Source organism: Calliphora vicina, chromosome 5 (genome assembly GCF_958450345.1).
Source record: "Calliphora vicina chromosome 5, idCalVici1.1, whole genome shotgun sequence".
Taxonomy (NCBI): domain Eukaryota; kingdom Metazoa; phylum Arthropoda; class Insecta; order Diptera; family Calliphoridae; genus Calliphora; species Calliphora vicina.
The window spans coordinates 21200775-21221417 of NC_088784.1; the positions used below are offsets into that span (position 1 = coordinate 21200775).

Sequence of the window (20643 nt, forward strand, 5' to 3'; positions counted from 1 at the left end):
GGGTACAGTTTAATGCCAACGCCCTACATGTTTTCTTTATATGGTTTGACTTCTATTTCTACTCTTCCATGCCATTGGATTTCGTTTGTGATTATGATGGCACGAAATGGCTTTGGTTGTCTTGTCTTGGCTTAGATTACATGCCTGGCATATAAATTCTTCTTTCTTTCTTTCTGCTTCTACAGTAAAATTACAGTGGGTGCAGCAGTTTAAGACAATGAAGTGAAGAAAAGAAAACAATTATTGTAATGAAAGTAGGAGTTGAGTTTCTTGTAATGAATTTAGTATTTCCGTTTTCTTTTCGATATTGTGAAACGAATAATAATTAATCAATGGAATTTTTGTATTCATTTAATTTCCTGTGGGGATATTTACACTGTTTTCAATTGAATTTTAAAAGTTATTTATCTTTTTAAATTTTTTTTTTTTAAATTCAGCCAACAATAGCAAGAGCGGTGACAGTCATAATTATAACTCAAATAGCATTTTTCTGAAATTCAAGTTGAAAACAAGTGATATTCCAGCCTTGATTGAAAGTTGAAAACAAATGAATTTCCAGCCTTGATTCCAGTGTCAAGCAATTTAAATATAGTTGTATTAAACTTTATATGGATAGCATTATCTAGTACATAGTAAACAAGCCAAATATTTTTTGTTGGAAAAAACTTAATTTTTTTAAATATTTTTGAAAACTTAAGATTAAATTCACCAAGGGATAAATTGAATTTATGTTAATTCAAATCTAATTCAAATTGAATTAAAATATTTTTTTGTCATTAAATTTATTTTGTAAAATGAAGTGTAATTAACAGATTTAAATTGAAGAAAATTTTAATCATTCAATAATTTTTTTTAAGCTATTTTATATGGATTTGAATTATAGAAAACTTTAATATTTCATTACGGAATTAATCCCAGAATGAATTAATAAATGGATGAATTATAAACGTTTGAAGTAGTAAGGAATTAAGCCTGTGAATTAATTCGTAATGAATTCTTTAATGAATTAAGATACAAAATTTAATTTGATTTTGAAAAATATATTTATGTTGGAATTCAATTTGAAAACAAGTGAAATTCCAGCCTTGATTCCAGTGTCAAACAATTTAAATATAAATAAATTGATTCCTATGGTTCCAAGTTGGAACGGGCCGTAACGAAATTCTTTCATCGGGATCTGTCCTGTGCCATTAGTCTTATATCATACCAAGTTGTTCCTGTTTCGCTAATTTCGAATTCTAGTTGTTTTCTCCAAGTGTTAGCGGGTCTACCTCTTGTTTTTCTGCCTTGAGGGTTCCATTCAATTGCAATCTTTGGTATATTATCATGAGGTGTTCTCAAATTATGGTCAACCCAGCTCCATTTCCACTTTACAATTTCTATGCGGATTGGTGTTTCGCCTGTTCTTTGCCAGAGGTCTCTGTTGGACACTACATTCGGCCAAAATATTCACAAGCAGCGGTTAATAAATACTTGCAGAGATTTTATGTCGCTTGCATTGGAGTTGCAGGACTCACATCCATACAGCAGGGTGGAGCAAACATTTGCTTAGTTTTGATATGTATTTGTGGTGACTTCCATACTCTTTGTAGTGCACCAAATCACATGAGCCGCTTGTGGTGGATTTGATACTTCCTAAGTAGCAAATCGATTACACATCCTCGAGGTCTATGGTGTTGACTTTGAACTTGGAGAGATTAATTATATTGCTACGTAGAACCTTAGTTTTGTCGAAGTTAATATGAAGGTCAACACCAGATGCCAATTTGGCTGATATGTCGGTAAAGCTATGTGCGGGCAGGCAAATATCATCAACATAGTCAAGATCTTCCAGTCGACCATTCATGCCCCATGTAATGCCTCTTCTAATGCGGGTTGATTGCTGCATAATTGAGTTCAATACAATATTGAATAACAGCGGAGATAGAATACATCCCTGTCGTACCCCAGTACATCAATCGTATTGCCTAACATGCGTTAATGCCTTACTCGGCTTGTTGAGTTGCCATACAGAGCTCTTATAAGGTGGATTAGCTCAGTTGGAAACTATATATACATATATAGTTGTATTTAAATTTATACCAATAGCCATTCTCCAGTTAAAAGTAAACAATATTTTTTGTTGGAAAAAATTAAATTTTTCTTAAATATTTAAATATTTTTGAAGTTTAAAACAAATTATCAAGTCAAATTCCAACAAAATGCTCAAGTGCTAGAATAGTTTAATATTTAATGCTTACTGGGTACTTCAAACGTAATTAATTCATTCTTTAGATATTCTATTCTTTATAGAATTAATTTTGGAGGTTACCTCACAGTTCCATAACTCTGGTTTTATTTGACCGATTTTTCCCATTTTCAATACCAAACATTTCTGATCAACATAGAATATTTGCGAAAAATTTCATTCCCCTAAGTCCTTTCCTGTAGACCCTATCGAGCATATCTAGATCATCTTAGAATTTTATAAGGACCCAGAATATATATACTTTTATGCGATGAATATTTCGATTTGTTACAAACGGAATGACAAAATCAATATATGAGTGTTGTTTGTGTTTTCACATAGCTTTTTTTCTAATACATTCTCACCACTTAGGTTATTGACAACTGAGTTAGGTCATTGACAGGAGAGTTTCCGATCTATGAATATTTTTCTATGTCAGAAACTAAATCTTAACAACTGAGTTAGGTCTTTGACATAAAAGTTTCCGATCTATATGTATTTCTCTATGTCTGAAACTAAATCAAAAAATATGCTTCAAATTTTTCCATTTAACACAAAATTTCATAAGTAGAGTGCAAACAAACTTAAGTTTATGATTATAAAATGAAATTTTCAAAAACTGCTTAGTCATTTTAACGCATTAATGGTGTTACTCGTACTACAACAAGTGCTTTATCTTATCGGTCAACAAATTGAATAAAATGTATACATATTTGGATGCGTATTAGTTAGAGTCTAACAACAAACTGATAAGAAAACAAATAAAATTATGAAAATTTTAACACAATAAATTAAAAATGTACAAACACAACACAAACGGCAAAACGCATAACGAACCATGCAATGCTACTAAATATATTTAAAGTATTCAGTTTCAGAATCATTTAAAGGAAATATATAATTCTAACCCTTCCTTGACATTTCTATTATAATTGATAAATATTTTTGTTTTTGCAGCTTTAAATAATGGCCGACGAAGCACAAGCACCACCCGCTGAAGCTGCACCAGCACCAGCTGAGGGTGAGGCAGCTGCCGCAGCTGATGCTCCACCAGCTGAACCCACTGAGCCCATTAAGCACACCTATACCCTATTCTATTTCAATGTTAAGGCATTGGCTGAGCCGTTACGTTATCTTTTTGCATATGGCGGCATTGAGTATGAGGATGTGCGCGTAACCCGTGACGAATGGCCAGCATTGAAGCCGAGTAAGTTTTCAGCTACTATTTTTGCATAAATTCAAGTTCATTTTCTAAAAAAAATTTATATAAATTAATAATAGCTATGCCTATGGGTCAAATGCCTGTTTTGGAAGTCGATGGCAAACGTGTCCACCAGAGCATATCTATGGCACGTTTCCTAGCTAAAACTGTTGGTTTGTGCGGTGCCACACCCTGGGAAGATCTACAAGTTGATATTGTTGTTGATACCATCAACGATTTTCGTCTAAGTAGCGAACAATGTGTGAAGTTGCATGTTATATGTTGTTTGATTAATCTTTGCATTTTAATATATAGAAATTGCAGTCGTCTCCTACGAACCTGAGGATGAAATCAAGGAAAAGAAACTGGTCACACTGAACAATGAAGTCATTCCATTCTATTTGGAGAAGTTGGAACAAACCGTTAAAGATAACGACGGTCATTTGGCATTGAACAAGGTATGCAAAAAAAATATGTACTCATTAAAATAATCAGATAAAACTATCACAGATATTTGTTCACATATTGCAATCTTTTAGTAAGAAAATATATTTGGAATCTTTTCAAGTTTTAGAATTTCGAAATAAATTAATCAATTTAAGCTTAATTCCCTAAAATCTTGATTCAGAATTAAGATTAAATAGAAGCAATTCATTTCATGAAACCATGAATTAATTCTTAATGGAATTCATAAAATTTTTGTTAAATCAAATCTATTCCAAGTTGAATTCAAATATTTTTCCTTTTTTTATTTCTGTATTGTTTTTATTAAGCTGTTTGTAATAGATTTGTATTAAAGAAAACTTGAATGGAATCAATAAGGAATAAATTCCATAAAGAATGAATTCTCAAGGGAATTAAACCTATGGAGTAATTCGTAATGAATTTGTTAATGGAATGATTAAGAGATCAAATTTGATTTGATTTTGAAAACAAAAAATTTTAAATATTAGTTTGTCTTGTACTTAGAAAAATATTATGGAATTTAGAAGGAAATATTTAACATCAAAGAAAGAACATTAAAAATTCGCAATCAAGATATTAGTCACTCCAATTATACTATTTATTTTCCAATTGAAAAATGTTCAGAATAACAAACGAGGGTATTATTGGCTGATGTTTGTAACGTGCATAATATTGCAGATATTGTCCCATTTCCCACCATAATGTATACCAATCTAATTATCTGATTCGACTAAGCGATGCCGCTTCGTCTGACCGACCTTGTAATCAAACTACAGTTCGCTCTTTCCTAAGATAATTCGAGAAAATTTGGCACGTAAATTTCGTAGTAGCTCCCATATAAAGCCCACTTCTGAAACACAGGCCGACTTTATAAACGCATTTTGCAAAGCAACACTGCAATGCATAGTGTTCATAAACGCCATAGATTTTGTTTTGGCAATGTCGCAAGTTCATTATTGTATGGCAATGCTTGTCCATGCGCAAATTTGTGAACTGTTTTTATTTATGATTCTTTACAAAACATTTATGCGTTCATGAATGTCAGAAAGTATAGCTTTGCCTTGTAATTGCTTTGCATTACTGCGTTTATGAAGTCGACCACACTTTAAAGCTCTTAAAAGTTCTGATAATGATACATACTAGCAAATTTTTGGAATACGAGATTAATATTCTGAATCTGATATAGTTTTTCTATAGTAAAATATTCTGAATCTGACTTTAAAGATAAATACTCAAAATGATACACAGAATCTGATCAGATTTTAAGATATGAATGAAACAAAGGTTTTTGGATAAAAAATTAATTAATTTTTCAGCTATATGCACTTTGTCCAACGTTTCTCCAATTTTTTTTTTTATCTCTTCCATAAAATAATATTTGTCGAGGTCATCAAAATAGGTTTTTTTTGTGAGATGATTTCATCGTTAGAGTCAAATCTCTTTCCGCCAAGACATTTCTTTAGGTTTCTTAACAAGAATAGTCACTCAGAGGGAGCATATTTCGAAGCCTAATTAGTGTATTTTTGCCACGGAAACTGCAGATGTGTTTACCCTCAGCAGTCATCTTGCGGAAAGCGTTCTCATAAATATCTGACATAGTTTTTCTATTGAAAAATATTCTGAATCTGACTGACCTAGTTTTCTTTATAGAAAAATACTCAGAATTTGACCTAGTTTCCCTACAGAATGATACACAGAATTTGACATAGTTTTTCTATAGGAAAATCTTCAGATTTTATGATCTGAATGAAACAAAGATTTTTGGATAAACAATTATTTAATTTTTCAGCTAAACGCACTTTGTCTAACGTTTCTCCAATTTTTTTATCCCTTCCGCCAAGACATTTCATTTCTTCGTAACAAGAAATAGTCAGTCGGAGCTAAATCCGGAAGAGGGAGCATTTCACAGCCTAATTCATGGATTTTTGCCATGGAAACTGCACATGTATTTACCCTTTTGTGCACCCAATTATGAGCAAACGCGGCAGCCATTTAGCGGAAAGTTTTCTCCTACCCAAGTGATCATTCACAAGTGAAACCACTGAGCCATGTGAGGTGCCTATAGAATCTCAGCTATTTAAAATTTAGCAATAATTTTCTTGAAAATTATTTGAAAACTGATTTTTCGCATAAGAAGATATTTAAAATCAGAAGAACTTTTCTTTAAAATAGTATTCAGAATCTTATTTGTTTTTTTCTATATAAATAAATATTCGGATGTATGCTATTTTCGTACAGATCATGATACAATAATTGTAGAAGTTAGAATCACTAGGGACAGATTATTCTTTATATTTTTTAAAATTATTTTTGCTAAAAAAAATTTATGAATAGTTTTTTTTTGTCTTTTTTAATAAAAATAAGAATAAATTATTTTACTAACAACTTATAATTTGTTTTTTATATCGTTTTAGCTTACCTGGGCTGATATTTACTTCGCAGGTATTTTGGATTACATGAACTACATGGTTAAGCGCGACATTTTGGAACAATACCCAGCATTGCGCGGTGTTGTCGATACCGTTAACGCCATGGAACCCATCAAGGCATGGATCGAAAAGAGACCACAAACTGAAGTTTAACTTTAAATTACTAGCAAAAAATCCATTTGAAGAAATGAAAACTCCTACAAAAGAAAAAAAAACAATATGATGAAAAAAGTAGAAAAAAAATAACGAGAATAAAAAACATTTAACATTTTTTTCATACATTATACAAAAAACACCACAACAACAACAACAATATTATAATAACAACTAAAAATATACTATATATTGATTTAAACATCACATTTTGTTCCTTTTTTTAATTGTTTATGTAATAATTACTATAATATACATAATACTTATTAATAATATTAATACATAATTAATAAAAACAATTAACAATCATTTATAATTTATGTTTTTCATTTGTTTATTTTTGTTATACTTACATGTTTTATGTGGCATAAAATATATACATAATTAATACACAAGCACACTTACACAAGCTAGAGATAAAACCTGGTCCTTCCAAGCTAGACGACTCTTTTTATTATGAAATGTTTGTTGAAAAGAGATAGTTTTCTCTTGCTAATGAATCTACTTTTAATTTTTATGTGGACTTAACCGGCATGATGACGTTTCTCTATTAATCTTATTAAAAAAAAAATTTGTTTCGTTTAGTTGAGTAGAATTGTTAATGCAAATATTTTTTGTTTAATATTTAATCTATAATACTATGAGTTTCCAGAACATAATACATACTTAACATATAAGTTTTACTTTTTAAGCACTTAACAACTAATTAGTGTTAAACTTCGTTCTTATTTTTAAATTGTTCTAATAAATACTCTTTCTTAAAACAAAAAAGAAAAGAGAACACTATAAAAAAAACAAATATTTTTACATTTAATACACGCCTATAAGCGGAAAAACAATTTTCACTCATATCAATGATCATCATTGCATATCGCCAACATCATGATCTTTATTCATCTTCATTCAATTGTAAACAAAGCAAGAAAACCATTAACAAACGAACAAAAACATCAGAAATCTTTGTTACTAAACATCCGAAGAGTGTTGAGTATAAAAAAGACTCAAAAAACTGCTTTGGATAAATAATTTGAAAAAAAAAATAAATTTTCTTTTTCTATCTTGTAAATTTTTAAATTGTTAAATTCGTACTTTAAAATTCGTCGTTAAATAACAATAATTCGGTTTCAATTCGGTACAATTTTTTTTTTGCTAAACAAAAAGAGACATTAACACCTTAGCAACTCCCAACAACATCACACTTAAAACCTTTCAAGGTTTTATAGCAAAATTACAAATCATTTCGGTAATCATGTATATCGTTAAAATATGAAATTTGTAATTTGAATATTGTATTTTTATGTAAGAAATTTTGTAATTAACCTTAAACAAAATAAGGAAAATTCACCAAATAAAAATACAAAAAAATTTAAGAGCAGTTGTCTATGTATGAATTTTATTAAAATGGATTAGGGCAATTCAATTACATTTCAAAAAAAAACAATAATTTAACAATTAAGAGTGATATATAGCCTTCCAGCAAAGTAAAGAAAATGGGGTGAACAAAAAAATATTTATTCAAAAATAGGTGAAACAATCGAGAAAGTCACGATTTTTTAATTATATGTATTATCTCAGCCATTTGTAAGCCGATTTTCTCTATTTAAAATACCAATCTACGATGGACTATAGCGGATATATTGATGTATCAATCATATATCGATGGCTTAGTTACTTTACAGGAGAAGGAAACAACTCAATAATATCGGAAAGTGAAAGAAGTGGTTAGGAAGTTTTGCCTCACCCACCTTATAGTCCAACCCTTGCCCCGTCCGACTACTATTTGTTTCGATCAATGCAGAACGCTCTCTCTGGTATACGGTTCACTTCAGAACAGAGTATCCAAAATTGGCTTGATATGTTCTCGGCCTCAAAAGATGAGCAGTTCTTTTGGCTCGGAATCCATATGTTGCCAGAAAGATGGGAAAAAGTCATAGCTAACAATGGCCAATACTTTGAATAAATTTATATCATTGGTAGGCAAAAAGAGACATTTAATTTGTGTGCTCTTTTGGCTAAAAAACAACAACAACATCAAGAACTGAATGAATTGTGTGTATATTTACGCTCTATTACGCTCTTTTGTTCACATTCGGGTTGTTTGACGAAAATCATCGTAACCTGAACAATATGAACGCCTACCATGGATTTATATTGTACAAATGTTTCAAAATAATAGCTAAACATTTGAAAAAATTCGGCATTTTTAAGTCGTAATTTGGAACAAGTAAGAGGGCTATATTCGGCTGTTCCGAATCTTATGTACCCTTCACCAAATTGTACTACAAAATTCAAATTTTAAATATTTTTAGGTACTTAAACAAAATTTCAAAATTGATTTTAAAAATTAAAAAAAAAATTCTTCAGTTTTTTTGTTTAATTTTTTCTAATTTTTTTTAAATTTATTAGTGACAAAAAAATTTGTTTGGAAAAAAAATTCGGGTAAAAAAAATATTTTTTCCCGATTGACCCATTGTAGGTCCAAATTACGATAACCTTATATACATCGTTGCAATGGTCTTTGAAATATCTATCATATTGCCTCTATTAATGACTTAGTAATCCAGATATAATTAAAAAATAGGTCAAAAACCGGTTATGGCCAATAGGCTAGATTGTTGAAAATAAATCAATAAAAAAAATCGAGGTTGTCCCGGTTTTTCCTTATATCTCAGCCATTTGTGTGCCGATTTTATCGATTTTAAATAACAACCGAGCCGGAAGAATTCCCGATATTTAGATATATCAATCATATTTGTAAGTTATTTCGGGGCTACGGAAAGTTGATTTCAACATACAGACGGAAAGACGGACATGGCTATATCGACTTCGCTATCAATAACGATCCAGAATATTTGTGGGGTCGCCACTCATGGTGAAGGGTAGAATTAAAAAATTTCAGCAATTCATTCCATAAATCCATTTAATTATTTAGCTTCATTCAAAGGCTTTTATTTAAATATAATTAATTCATTCATAATAAAAATCATTCAACTTTTGAATGATTAAATTTTTGTTATTTCAAATCTAATGCTAGGTATACACGTTACGATAAGTCGTACGATAAATCGTATAAGTGTGAAATTAGTAACGTGTATCATGTTGTCGTACTAACGAAGTATGAAAATCAAAAATTTTTGATTTTTGTGATATTTTTATTTCTTGTCATTTTTTTTCAAAGGAAATAGTACGATTTGTAGTAACGTCTATCAGAAAATCGTACTTCAACTCATACTACGATTAGTACGAAAAATAGTATCGTGTATTCCCAGCATAATACAAATTGAATTAAAATATTTGTTCATCATTCGGTTTTTCTGTAAAAAAAAATAAAACTTTTTTGTCTTTAGATATACAATTGTTGGACAATTGTTTTTCTATATAAATACTATTGAGACACTTGTTTTTCTATAAAAAATACTATTGGAACACTTGTTTTGTCTTTAGAAATATCATTGAAAAGTACTATTGATATTTTAAATATGGGAACTATATAGATATATTTATACACTCAGAGCAATTGATTCTATGAATTCTTTTATTTCAAACATAAATCCACAAAAAATATATAAAGTCATACTTTGGTAACACAGTTGCATAAAAGAAACGTAAGCTAAATACATAAATAATACAGTAAATGAAATGATATAATAAGGTCTGTTTCAATTCTATACAGCTTTACAGGTTTTAGTCAGAAATAATCAGAATATATTGAGATTTTGAGTACGGGAACGATTTCCTGTAAAACCTGCATGTCTGACAAGTACTAAAACAAAGCTATACAAAATACATAGTTAATACAGTTAAATACGAAATAATCGAATAAATTAAACACTTATATATGACAAAAAATAAATAAATGAAAATTAAACTTAAGTAAAAAAAGACATTCAATACAAATCCTGTAAAATATGTTAAGTATGTATGGCTGAAACAAACAAACAAACAAATATATATGTATATAAAGTACGAATAGTAAAATGATTAAATTAAATTTGTATTTGTGGCGGTAGTTGTTGCTTTAGTTAATGATAACGATGAAAGATTTAATAAAGAGGAGGACCTTCTTGGTGCTAATTTAATCTTAGGTTTTCGAGTTTTCTTTTTACGCAAAAATGTGCCGTGTTTTTTACATTCATCCATAATGAAAGCAAAATCAGCATGACGTCTTAAGGTCAAAGGATTTCCCATTAAAATGAGTAACGATTTGGGCCGGGACAATATAACATTTAGACGCTTTAGGAGAGAGACAAAATGAGAGTTTTATATTGTTATGTTTGATTTCAATTTCAATTCCTTTCAAATACCTTGGGATTACGCACAAATCCTAGACCAGCAAACGATCTCACCAGAGACACTATAATAATTTGTTTTTCTCTGCCCTGAAATGTTTCCACAGAACCACTCTCCACACCCGACCAACCACGGCCATTGAGACGATTCTGTATACGTTTACTTTGTAATCTATAGGGTGTTATAATGCCAATATCGGTTTGTTCAACTTTTTGGCCATGTATGCCATCAACTAGAAGACGTTGTAAGAACCACATTAACACTTGTATTTCCAAATTATTAAATGAACTTGGCGATAAAGTGTCTTTTTCAGTGACGCCATGTACAGCTTGAAATATTATGGGAAAATTAGGATTTGGCAACTTGCACCATTTAGCTGCCAAGTTGACATCTTCTACAAAAAAAAAAAAAAAAACAAGCGAAGGAATTCGATAGGAGTTGAGACTAACTTCACGACTTTTTAGACATTTTATTTTATAACTTTATTTTTTAATAGAAAAACTGGGTTTTCTATAGAAAAACTATTGGTACTAATTGGGTTTTCGATAGAAAAACTATTTGTACAATTGGTTTTGTATATATCATAATTTATAGATTAATTTATAAAATTACTTTTCAACTTACCTAATTTAGCCTCGGCAATCAGTTCATCATTATAATACAAATGATTATAAAGTCTTACGATTTCCGGATGAGAACGATAATTGCGTTTCAAGCGTGCTTGTACAGTGCGATCATAATTACAATTAGCATCTATGGCATAACAAGGACTATTCAATAAACGTTCCAATAACGAGCGCTCCAGTCCCAGCTGAGCAGCACGTTCCGACTTTAGAATGGGTCCCAATTGTTTGTGGTCACCTGACAAAATCACACGACAATTTGTGTGTGATTTTATACCCATTATACCAACTAAAGCTTCGGGTTCAGTCGAAGCACCAGCTTCATCCATAAAGATATGAGTAAAGAAATTCATTTCACCCACATCTCCAGTAACTAATTTGCCCACGGTACATAGAGTGGCCACAATAATGCCATACTGACGTATTTCCTTAACCGAGGGATAGTGATGGATACCACCTTTACAATTTGAATTGTCCAGCAATTCAGAATCGATCAAGTGTACGCCCTTTTCGATAACACTTTTCGAATATATTCTTATGAGGGATTTTTGATTTTTAGGATCTCTTATTTCCAACTGTTGTAGACGGGGATTGCTCTTAAAATATTTGCATATTCGTAAGGCAATCGTGTCACAGGCTGAATTAGAACCGGCTGTAACAAGTATACGACTTCGGGGATGATGAAGTCGCAGTTGTAATATTGACTCAACTGTAGTGGTTGTTTTACCGGTGCCTGTTTCGTAAAGCATTGAAAACAATAACATTAAAGAATATATATGTATAATAATTATTTACCTGGTGGACCAAAAATCACAAATGGAGCTTGAGAATTGGGGCCTTCGGTTATATAATGTACGGCCTCTAATTGTTCCGGATTCGAGGCTATGGTGGTGTTAAATAAACTCATGCTAAAATTTAAAAAAAAAATGTACTTTACAATTTTGTTTAAAATAGTATGTTACAACTTACTTTAATTGTGGCTGGAAAACCAATTCTTTATAAGGATTCTCAGTGGGAAACAAAAAGTGACGCATATCATCGCTCTCCGCTAGTAGTTCTAAAGCACGATGTTGATAACGTAAAGGATAACGACGCGGTCGAAATATGATATCGTATTTGGTAGTAACTAATGAGCCCACCTGTTTTGCTGACAAATGTTCTTCTTTGCTGAAGCGAAAATAGGCACGCTCTTTCGAAATTTGTTGCACGGTGGCCACACGACGACGATATAGATCCTCATAGCAGGGACTTTCATGTTCATGCGGCAATAACAGATCTGTCATATATTTTAAAGGAATTACTTCCGAAATGGCACTACTGGCTTTAGGCACCAAAACCACTTCATCCATAAAGGGTGCCACAATATCATCTATGTCGGGACAATTTTTTAACTATAGATTACAGATATTATATAAATTTGTTTAGGTAAGATCAACAAAATAAATATAAATTTTAACATACACATATCCAATATTCCCTAGCCATGCCAGTACAATTTAAGACGACATCTTTTTGCGCTAACGGCGGGTATTCCGACATATCGGTTACATCTTCGATTTCCAGCATCATCTTATATACGCTCTCAATATTGTATTTATGCAGTTTTGAGTCAGTTATAAAGGTTTTAATCATTTCGGTATTATTTTCTTGTAAAGATTTGGCAGTAAAATTGGAATTTTTGGCAAGTTTTATTTCTTCGCTGGGAGGATAATAGGGCAGTGTGTTTAATATTTTAAAAAATCTATAAGAAAACAGATTTGAGTTTTATAATTTTTTTTTTTATTTCTTAACGAAAATAATTTTTGAAAAAAATGTAAGCAAATAAGCTCTAAAATCTATTGAAACTGGTTTTGTGGATAAAAAAAATTACAGAAATTTCAGAATTCTATACAAACAACTACTTGTGGCTTTTTAGCCAATCAGCCCAATCATGAATAAAAATTCCGCGGGAGTTTTTTCCCTTTTCCCATTTTTAACCTTGAATAGAAAAAATGGGAAAAGCGAAAAAATTCCCGCGGATTTGTTATTCATGATTGGGCTGAATATGACTTTCCTCATGATCGCCATCCACAATTATGTATATTCGAATTTCAAAGTTACTTAGTTCAGATAATAAAAAAAACACGGCAAATAGAGGTTGTAAAGTTTAATTTATTTTTAATTTCCCGGGTAATATTAAAACATTCTGTTCATTCTAGGATTTTTATACACTTCACCTTCTTGAGAAGGGTATATGTTTGTCATTCCGTTTATAATTTCTACATTTTTCATTTCCGACCCTATAAAGTATATATATTTTGGATCCTTATAGATAGCGGAGTCGATTAAGCCATGTCCGTCTGTGTGTTATAAACACATGATATAAACTTTCCGAAGCCGCCAAAAAACTTACATACACGATTCATACATCAATATCTCCGGAATTCTTCCGGTTCGGTTGCTATTTAAAATCGAGCAAATCGGCTGGATTTTTGACCTATATCTGGATTACTAAGTCATGAAACAATATGGATATCTAATCATAGATATTTGAAAAACCTTTGCAACGACGTATATAAGACCATAGTAAGTTGGACCTACAATGGGTCAATATCGGAAAAAATATTTTTTAACCCGAATTTTTTTTCACTAAATATTAAAAAAAATTTAAAAATTATTAATTTGAAGCATATAAGATTCGGCACAGCCGATATAGCTCTCTTACTTGTTTTTAATAATGTCAAAAACTACTGTAGGTATATGAAAGATTTTCGAAATTCGTATCGAAAGAAAACTTTTTCAAATCAGAATGTATATAAACAAGTAAGAGAGCTTATATTCGACTGAGCCAAATCTTATACATATACCCTTCACCAAATTATAATTTAAAATAACAATTTTAAATATTTTTAGGTAAGCAAAATTATTTTTCAAAATTGATTCTTTATTTTTAAAAAAAAATTTTTTTAAATTTTTTTATTTAAAAATTTTGGTGTTTTGGTGAAACAAAATTCGGGTTAAAAAATATTTTATACCCATTATAACTATCAAATCAAATTATTAGTCAAATTATTTAGTCTAAATAACCGATTTATTCTGTTGGGCTGGGAAATCCAGGAAAAATGTTCCCAATTGAAATTCGAAAGTACTTATTTACTTTCAAATCAAATTACCTAACAAGTTATTCTTTTCATATAATACTTACGTGCGTTCACTTAAAGTAAATAATTTCATTGTTCTTGGAGTAAATGGTGTTTGAAAAGTGAGTTAATTACATAAAACTTAAAGTGGGTATCAAGTCGAATTTATTATAAGGTTGGGTCGATTCTACAACATTTACAAAAACCACTTGCAACCACATTTACAAATTGCAAAGTACCTATGTATATTCGCCTGGTGGGAATCCCTTAATTTGAATTTGGAGCATTTTTAAAAACATATGTATGTATATTATTGTATGAATATGTATTGGAGTTGTAAAATGTCGATACTTTTGACCATATCATGCTTATGACTCATATTCTCAATACTTATAAAAGCTGAATTTAATATTTAAAAATTCTTATTTCATAAACATAGTTGCACCTTTTCACTAACAAATATTGAAGTTTTTTTTTTGCATTATTGGACTGAATGTTTCGAGTAGTTACTTTTTGTTATTGAATACCGGGCAAAATATACAGTATTGAGTACTGAATACGAAAATACTCAATACTTTCACACCACTAATATGTATTTCAAGGATAATAGAGCTAATGTAGGGTTAATGGTGAGCACAAATGAAATAAAATATGGATAATATATGTAAATCATGCTTAATGGAGTTATAAAATAAAAACACACATCATGTCGGTTAAGCTGCCCACACATGGGTGATATGTGCGTGTGATTTGTTAGTGCTCGACGTCTTGTATCTTGTTAATGGGGCTATGCGCGCACCAAATCACAAGTAATTGAATATTTTCAATCACAAATCACTCGTATGTGGACAGCTTTAATAGAGATCCAGATAATAAAGATCCAAATGCATATAAACATACATATGTATTTCCAAAATACTTACGTCAACTTTTCTTTCTTTTGCGTACAAGAACTACAAGTTGTTTCCTCAATATAGGCTTCATCGTCCGTGGAAACGGAGTCTATTTCCCAAATTTCATTGTAATTTTCATCGTCCGATATTATTAAAATGTCGTCGTCATCTTCGCCTTCATGAAGATGGGCACGACGATCGGCCTCCTGTTCATCATCATTGAATTCTTCGTCGTCATAACCACTGCTAGTCTTTGAGGCATTATCGAAGAAATCCTTTTTCAGTGTATTATCGACACTTTTTTCAAGCTAAATGTTAAATAAAGCTTATTACATAATTCAAATACATCATACATATAACAATTATTGGAATCACACTAACCTCATTCTTTAGTACATTTTCAAATTTCTTAAAGGATTCTTCTAATTTTTCTAAAAACTGTTTGGTTATACAAGACGGTTCATCCATATTGTTAATTAAATGTAAAAGCCACAGTAGAAACGCATACACAAATGAAAATTAATATTTCACAAAATAGTTTAACATAAACTTAAAAAATATAATTGGTTTTAAACAAAGTTTCTTATCTCAATAAGAAAAAAGGAAAATGAATTTCACATGAAAAAACAATTGATCTTTTTTGTATAACAACTACCGTTAGATTTCGGTTTTTAATCGATTTACAACACTGGACGCAATACAGGGTTGCTTAATTACACAGTGTTACAAAAGTGAACAAAAAAATGTATGCAGGGTTCTCATGTAGCAATTCTCTTTTGTGCTGGCCATAAAAATGAGTTTAGGCCCCGTTTTTTTGAAAAACACATTTCGGTTAAACCGGAAATCGGTTAGATATTGAATGATTTACCTATGGTATACATTTGGTTGAGATCGGGAGTGCTGCCCATAAAATAGAGTTTATATTTATAAAAACCTGTAAATAAAATCGCAAAATTTGCCCTTTAGCGATTTCTATACATTGTGTTTACCAACACTGAAAAGTTTTATTATTTATTTCATGTTATTGTGAATTGTTGTTATTAATATTATTTTTATTATTTATTTTCTTTTTGATACAAATTTGTATTATTTGTCCTCGTAGTTTATAAAACTTTATAATTTTATATTTATTTAAACTTTCAAATCGTATTCCCATGCATTATTACAAATCACAAAATTTACAACATCATTTATGGCTGCGTGAATCGAATTTGAATCCGGGTCGTCGTCATCCCATACCGCATCGTTTTCTGTTCCATGAAAGAAATTTCTACAAGAGTGTAACGCCACGTCTGACCGTACAAAATGTTGATAAACCTCATGGTTTTTTGCGCAAATTTACCCCGGACGGTCGACTTTTATTGGCTTTTACCCTAGATCAAAAATCAGTGGATGTTTATCAATACCAGGGCATTGGCAGTGTAGCTGATCTGTTGAGCCATCAGCAGAATGAATGTATCACTGCGGCAGATCATTCATTGCAGTCGCTGCACATACGACAGGAGCTATTTAATAGTATATTTAAGAAAAAGTTCAATCTGCCCATTATAACGACTCCAGTAGCCACCTCCACACGACATTATTTAAATCGAGAATTTAGCATATTTTTGGATGACGGAAACTACGTCCTGTTGGCATCTATGGCGGGCGGATCTATATTTCCCAATTATTTAGCCTACCACCAATACACTGATCTGTTCGATGATACGGAATTGTATGATTATACATTTTATCTAGTTGATTTAAGACGGGGCTGTATTGCCGACTCTTTCAAATTGGAACATGATTTTGTTGTACTCTCTCATAATCATAGTGTTTCGGTGTATGATCGCACCTTGGCCATATTGTCCACCTATCGTCAGTGTATCGATTTAATTGAGCTGAACGTAACGCAGGGAAAATTACAGCGTTTGTATACCGTGGGTCCTTTTGGTAGTGACTTGGATCGTGATCGTATTTTGGCTCATGAAACAAATGAGAATTTCAATCATAATCCAGCTCATAGCTTGCCATTTTCGCATTTAAAACAAAAAATATTGGCATTTATGTATCGTGAAATAATGGAACAGAAATCGCCACACATAAGACACCAACAATTGAAGGATTTTTATAAAAATTTTGCACTGGTATGAAGGAAATTTATCAGCCCAATTATGAATAAAAAATTCCCATTGAATTTGAATACGAAAAATGAGAAAAGGGAAAAAACTCCTGGGGAATTTTTATTCATAATTGGGCTGTATATGTTTAAGATATTTTTATATACAAGTACATAAATAAGGACCTTAAACGTTTGAAAATAATTGTATTGAAATTATTAAAGTTTAAAACCTTTTCCCAGTATACAACATAAATGTCTTACGAGTAGAATATAAAACATCCATTAGAAAGTTAGGGAATCTGAAAAATGTTGAGAACCTGAAAAAATGTCCGCAAATTTTAAAAAATTAAAGTTGATTGAGTTTCTTTTAAAAATTTAGGTCTTCATTATAGGTATAAAACGAAACTACAAAAATTTTAAATTTTTTTTATTGAAAATATCAAAGTTTCAAACCAGTTTCCCAGTATCTTTCTTAAAAATGTGTAACGTTTAAGTTGGAATTTATTATTAATTAAATGTATTTCAAAATAGTTATGTTTTAAGCAGATACTGAAAATAGAAGATTCACTTTCGAAATGGCAAAAATTAATTTCATGCAAATAAAGGCTTTATAAATTAATAAATCATTGAATGTAAAATTTTCCATCGCACAAAATATCGAAAATTTTATTTAAAAAAACTATAAATTGACAAAAATTAACAATTTCCAATTTTACCAAAATTTTGTTTTAAAAATTTGCAGTTATACAAAAAATTATTTATATTTTAAAAATTAAAATTTTTTTTTAAAAAAAAGTAATAATTTTTTAAAAAATCAGAAAAAAAATATAAATAATGGTAACAGTTATTGAAATTTAAATTATTTGTCTCTCATCACAGCACCATGTATTTTGAGTGATTTATTTTTTATCAGAAAATATAAATCACATTTTGGGTATTTTTGGTATTAAGATACATACAAATAATTCTTATTAGTTTTTCTAATTTCCTTTTCATTTTACAGGTTGAGCGTATGATCATTTTGAAAATGCAATTAATCGACAGTGACAATTTACTATTGCGCTATGAGAAGCGTCACACCCAAATGCCGCTAGAAATGATTGTTGGTAGTAATGTTGATACACTTAATAAAAATTTCAAAATCTACGTATTTTATAATATACCACAGCAAGAAGTTTTGAAAATTTACACTAAAAACTCAGTAGAACTATTGAAAATGTTGCGCAATTTTTGTGATGATTTTAGAAATGTACGTTCATTACAAATACCCTGGCATGCATCATCGCCCAGTAACAATGATTTCTTTCGGGCTGCCTTTGATCAGTAAGTACACAATTATTTCCAGTAGTTAATTATTACTTTATATTTCTCTGTTTTATTTTTTAGAGCTCTCAGTTCTTTTAATGGTGGCATTGGAGAAGCGGCAGCTCGATTCAATCCTACTTTACCCATCAGTTCGCAGAGTTTCTCTACAAGTCCTTATTTGGATTATTCTCTATTTAACTATGACGATCGTTTTATATCCACATTGGAAAGGCCAAGACTTAATAGCTTGGAACCCATACGATTTTCGGACCGTAATACGGGCCTTCTAAAGTTTCGTGTATTTTTGGAACAACCTGCGGAGTCGAGACATGCCGATTTTGAATTAATCAGAAACCCCAGAGACCTAGTCTCGTTTATTTTCCATCCATATGAGCCGTTCTTTATTAGTATTCAAAAGTTTTTATCACGTTATGTTATTAATTTTCACATGTATAATTCGGGTACGATAACTAAAACATAGATTGTGATTTAGATTGTGATTTTGAAAATAAAATTTCAATAAATTGTTTATTTGTGAAAAAACAAATTAGATTTTACAGAGTAAATTATGTTTAAAGAATTGGTAAATTACGAATAAAAAGTTTGAGTAAATATTTTTAAGATGTTCTTTCAGAATTTATAGTTTGGATTTTCAAAAGAAATAACTTCAAATTATAAATAGTGTTTAGTGGGATTTAAGTGTGATTTCAAATGACATAAAACATAATTTTTTAACAGATATTTGTTGCGAAATAATTGATCACAATGCTTTGTGACGCACGCTACAAAAAACGGAAGAAACGTTGAAAGTTTAAGTGTGTTTTCGCAAATTTTATTGAATTTTTCATAAAAAAGAATACAAAATTTAATTCCTAAAAGAGAATTCTAAAATAACATATTTGCATCCAATGTTGTCGTTTTTTAGCAAAATCCGTGAACCCTTAGTGACACGCTACGTGACGCATGTTACATATTTTCTACACCATTTCTAATTGTATTTCAGAAGTTTCAATTTGTATTTCAGAATTTTCTAATTGGAAATTTATGAAATACAATATTACTCCCTGTCTATACTTGACAAATATTTATCATAACAATTAATGACGTTTGTTGTCAAGACAAAGTTGTCTGAGCAAAAGCACTAACAATTTTGTCATAACGAAGCAATAATACTAATAAATGAGGACTATACCTGATAATTTTTTATCTTGACAACGATTTTGACGTTTATCATGATCAAAATTTATCAGGTATAGACAGGGAGTTATGAGTAACAAAAAAAATATATATGTATTATGAATAACTCTTATTAGGCAACGTAAAAAAATATAAATCTTATATATAAAAAGAAGTGTACATTTTGATGTCACCACTAACTGCGAAAACGGGTCGACCGATTTCAACCAAAATTTCAGGGTACGTTGGGGATGGTCTGTAGATGGTTTATGTGAAGTTTGTACTTTTATCAACTAATTTTTTGTGGAAAAATGGCGAGTAAAAAGTAATTCTGCTCACAGTTTGATTTTTGAAAACAAATTCTGCGACAGAAAACCTCTCAAACAGTCATACAACTTATATATAAAAAGAAGTGTACATTTTGATGTCACCACTAACTGCGAAAACGGGTCGACCGATTTCAACCAAAATTTCAGGGTACGTTGGGGATGGTTTATGTGAAGTTTGTACTTTTATCAACTAATTTTTTGTGGAAAAATGGCGAGTAAAAAGTAATTCTGCTCACAGTTCGATTTTTGAAAACAAATTCTGGGACAGAAAACCTCTCAAACAGTCATACAACGAGTCACGTGTAATCCTTACCTGTCCGACGCGTAAAAAA

The 20643-nt window shown here is 30.6% G+C and overlaps 3 protein-coding genes across 4 annotated transcripts in view; 2 read left to right on the forward strand and 1 right to left on the reverse strand.

The window, feature by feature from the left end:
- Positions 1–6791, forward strand: part of GstS1 (Glutathione S transferase S1) — a 491998-nt gene extending 485207 nt beyond the window's left edge. For both annotated transcript variants that reach the window (XM_065514068.1, XM_065514067.1), the window contains 4 exons: positions 3185–3434; positions 3509–3676; positions 3744–3886; positions 6308–6791. In XM_065514068.1, coding sequence (XP_065370140.1) covers positions 3194–3434; positions 3509–3676; positions 3744–3886; positions 6308–6475 — 720 coding nt within the window. In that variant the 5' untranslated portion in view covers positions 3185–3193 and the 3' untranslated portion in view covers positions 6476–6791. The remainder of the gene's footprint in view (positions 1–3184; positions 3435–3508; positions 3677–3743; positions 3887–6307) is intronic.
- Positions 6792–10057: 3266 nt separating this feature from the next.
- Mov10 (Mov10 RISC complex RNA helicase) lies at positions 10058–15926 on the reverse strand. The gene is made up of 8 exons (XM_065512592.1): positions 15782–15926; positions 15431–15708; positions 12850–13129; positions 12358–12779; positions 12184–12296; positions 11390–12121; positions 10780–11159; positions 10058–10708 (listed from the first exon to the last, which is right to left on the reverse strand). Exons 1-8 carry the CDS (start codon positions 15866–15868, stop codon positions 10457–10459), a joined length of 2544 nt encoding a protein of 847 aa, XP_065368664.1. The 5' UTR covers positions 15869–15926; the 3' UTR covers positions 10058–10456.
- A 567-nt stretch (positions 15927–16493) lies between these two features.
- On the forward strand, positions 16494–19353 carry abo (de-etiolated protein 1 abo). The gene is made up of 3 exons (XM_065513754.1): positions 16494–17526; positions 18505–18824; positions 18888–19353. The coding sequence occupies exons 1-3, from the start codon at positions 16555–16557 to the stop codon at positions 19285–19287; spliced, it is 1692 nt and encodes a 563-aa protein (XP_065369826.1). The 5' UTR covers positions 16494–16554; the 3' UTR covers positions 19288–19353.
- The last annotated feature ends 1290 nt before the right edge of the window (positions 19354–20643 follow it).